General features: G+C 46.9%; 1 protein-coding gene across 1 annotated transcript in view; it reads right to left on the reverse strand.

The window, feature by feature from the left end:
- Positions 1 to 2,261, reverse strand: part of LOC116099029 (voltage-dependent anion-selective channel protein 1) — a 4,442-nt gene that overhangs the window by 1,044 nt on the left and 1,137 nt on the right. Inside the window, exon 2 of the mRNA XM_031382105.1 lies at positions 3 to 224. Within this exon, the coding sequence (XP_031237965.1) occupies positions 3 to 221 (219 nt within the window). The 5' untranslated portion in view covers positions 222 to 224. The remainder of the gene's footprint in view (positions 1 to 2; positions 225 to 2,261) is intronic.

Consider the following 2,261-nt stretch of genomic DNA (forward strand, 5'->3'; position numbering starts at 1 on the left):
TTCTCTGTAAATGTTAGCCCATACTCAGTCCATCTGTACTTGGTTTCCAGACTGCCATTCACTTTGGTAGTTTCCGTGTTGGCAGAGCCTGAGCTGGTAAATTCCAACCCATTCTCCGACTTCATTTTCAAATCAAGTTTTATTAAGCCAAAGCCATAGCCCTTGGAGAAAACATCCCTGGCGGACTTGCCAAGATCAGCGTATGTTGGAGGCACAGCCATGTTCTCCGAGGCGGTGATGGCGGGAGCAGCAGCAGCTACGGCAGGGGTTGCGGCAAGGAGGCTGGGAGCGCAGCGAACGGCGTAAAACTACTTCTGAGAGGGAGACTAGGGAATCTTTAAGTTCTTGTAACCCGAGCTAGGTTTCTTGGATATCTCTATCTATTATGTATGATAATTGTGTATACTGTTGTTGAGAGGTAACCAATGAGGCAATTCCTGTTCCAGCCCCTGTGGCTCCAAGGCCAAGAACAACAGCAAGGGTAATATTGGATAAGGGCTCATGTAGGTGCCTAGGTTGTGCTGGACCCTTATCCCAGAGGTTAAGCAACTCTTCAGGTGGATGGACAGTTACTTTTGGTAAAAGGTCTACCACTACACAATAGTCTCTGGTTTCCAGGAAGGATTTTGTAATAATATAAGTAGTAAGCCCGGTGGAGCAGGCCAAATAAGAGCCATTGAAGGCTCGAATATAAGTAGAGGTCTTGTTAACAATTAAGGTATGATTACAAACAGACATTAAACTTTGGGGGAAAAACATTGAAGGTCCTAGGAGACACATGCCAACACCCACAACCTGGCTGAGCGTCAAGCCTGCACCTTCACTGGGGTGCCAGGTAAGATCGTTGGTATTATTGGTAGGAACAACCAGAAGAAAGGATGCTATGCCTTCATAAAAAGGAGGTGGGGGGGGGGAACAGACCCAGCATTTTTCAAGAAGGGTATAACTAGTCACCTCGTGGGTGGCCACAGAGGCATTAACCATTTGCAATAAAACTTCAACAGAGGATGGGGGACCAATAGGCAGGTGGGCTAAAATATGGCAACTGAGGAAGTAGTGGGTAAACAAGATAGGCCCGAATTCTTCACAGGCTTAGGGGGCTTAGTCTGTGGTAGTTGATAGAGGGATGAAGGCCCACAGGGAGTTGTAGGATTGTGTTGGGCCCAACAGCAGCTGATGAAAATTTGGGGATTGCTTTAACAAGCTTAAGGTGGAAGGTTAATCCTATATGCTTATTGTACTTGTAAAGTCACAGGCCCCAAGAAGGAGGGTGGGTATCAAACCAGTTATAAGCCTTCCCCATATCAGTAAAGGCAATTTTAATGGGGTTGCACCACCCTTTAGAGGATGAGTCAGATGTGCATCCAAACTTGCACCAAGGGTAACTGTCTACTGCCTTGATGGGATTGCACACCTGTGTTGATGGAGTAGAGTCTGGGGTGACTTTCATAAGATCCCATGAGGAGGAGGGCTTCCAATATGTGTTGCCCGTGGTCTCATATTCTCAGCTTGCACAAAAGTAATCATGGCTAAAGCCATCTTTGTAACTGAGGGAGTGGTCACAGTGATTACCTGGGCAGACATAAAAGCCTCCTCCCTGCAAATCATGGAGCTGTTGGACCAATGAAACATGGGTGACGATAGAACCGCAGCCAGGGTCAGTTAACTGGGGAAGCAACCCCTTACCCCTAATCATCTGTAATGTCCCAATGGGTGCTTTTGATTGGGGCCAATATAAGGATGGTTTCCCCCAATCAGAGTGGGTGCCAAGGGCCAGGTGGCAGAGATCAACAGTAAGGATAGGCCAATGAGGGTTTTCACCCACCCGGGAATTTGAAAGGACTATATCATTAGCTTCATTAATAACCTGCCAAGTATAGTTAAAAAGTTGATAGGTGCCTCCTGAGGGCAAGGCACTGGGTTCGATAGGCCTAGCTGACAAGAAAATCTTCAAGAGGATCCACAACCAGGTCACTGCACCTCCCATGATTTTCTATAAGAGAGCATATTTATAACTTCTCAGGGGAACTCCCTGGAGGATTTGAGAATAATTTGACAAGTCTCTCTGGCAGCCAACGCGCATTTTGGGCCTTATTATCATAAATGCAGGCATGTCCCTTTCCCCAAATGAGGACAGGGTCTGGACCCTGCCATTTATTGGTCGTTGGGTCCCTCCACATGGCTTGTGCATAATTATTGGCAGTTGAAGGGTGCCAAAGGCGATCTGCAGCAGATTTTCCTTCATTGTCATAGGTGAGAAA

This window comes from Mastomys coucha, unplaced genomic scaffold (genome assembly GCF_008632895.1).
Source record: "Mastomys coucha isolate ucsf_1 unplaced genomic scaffold, UCSF_Mcou_1 pScaffold20, whole genome shotgun sequence".
In the NCBI taxonomy this organism is placed as follows: Eukaryota; Metazoa; Chordata; class Mammalia; order Rodentia; family Muridae; genus Mastomys; species Mastomys coucha.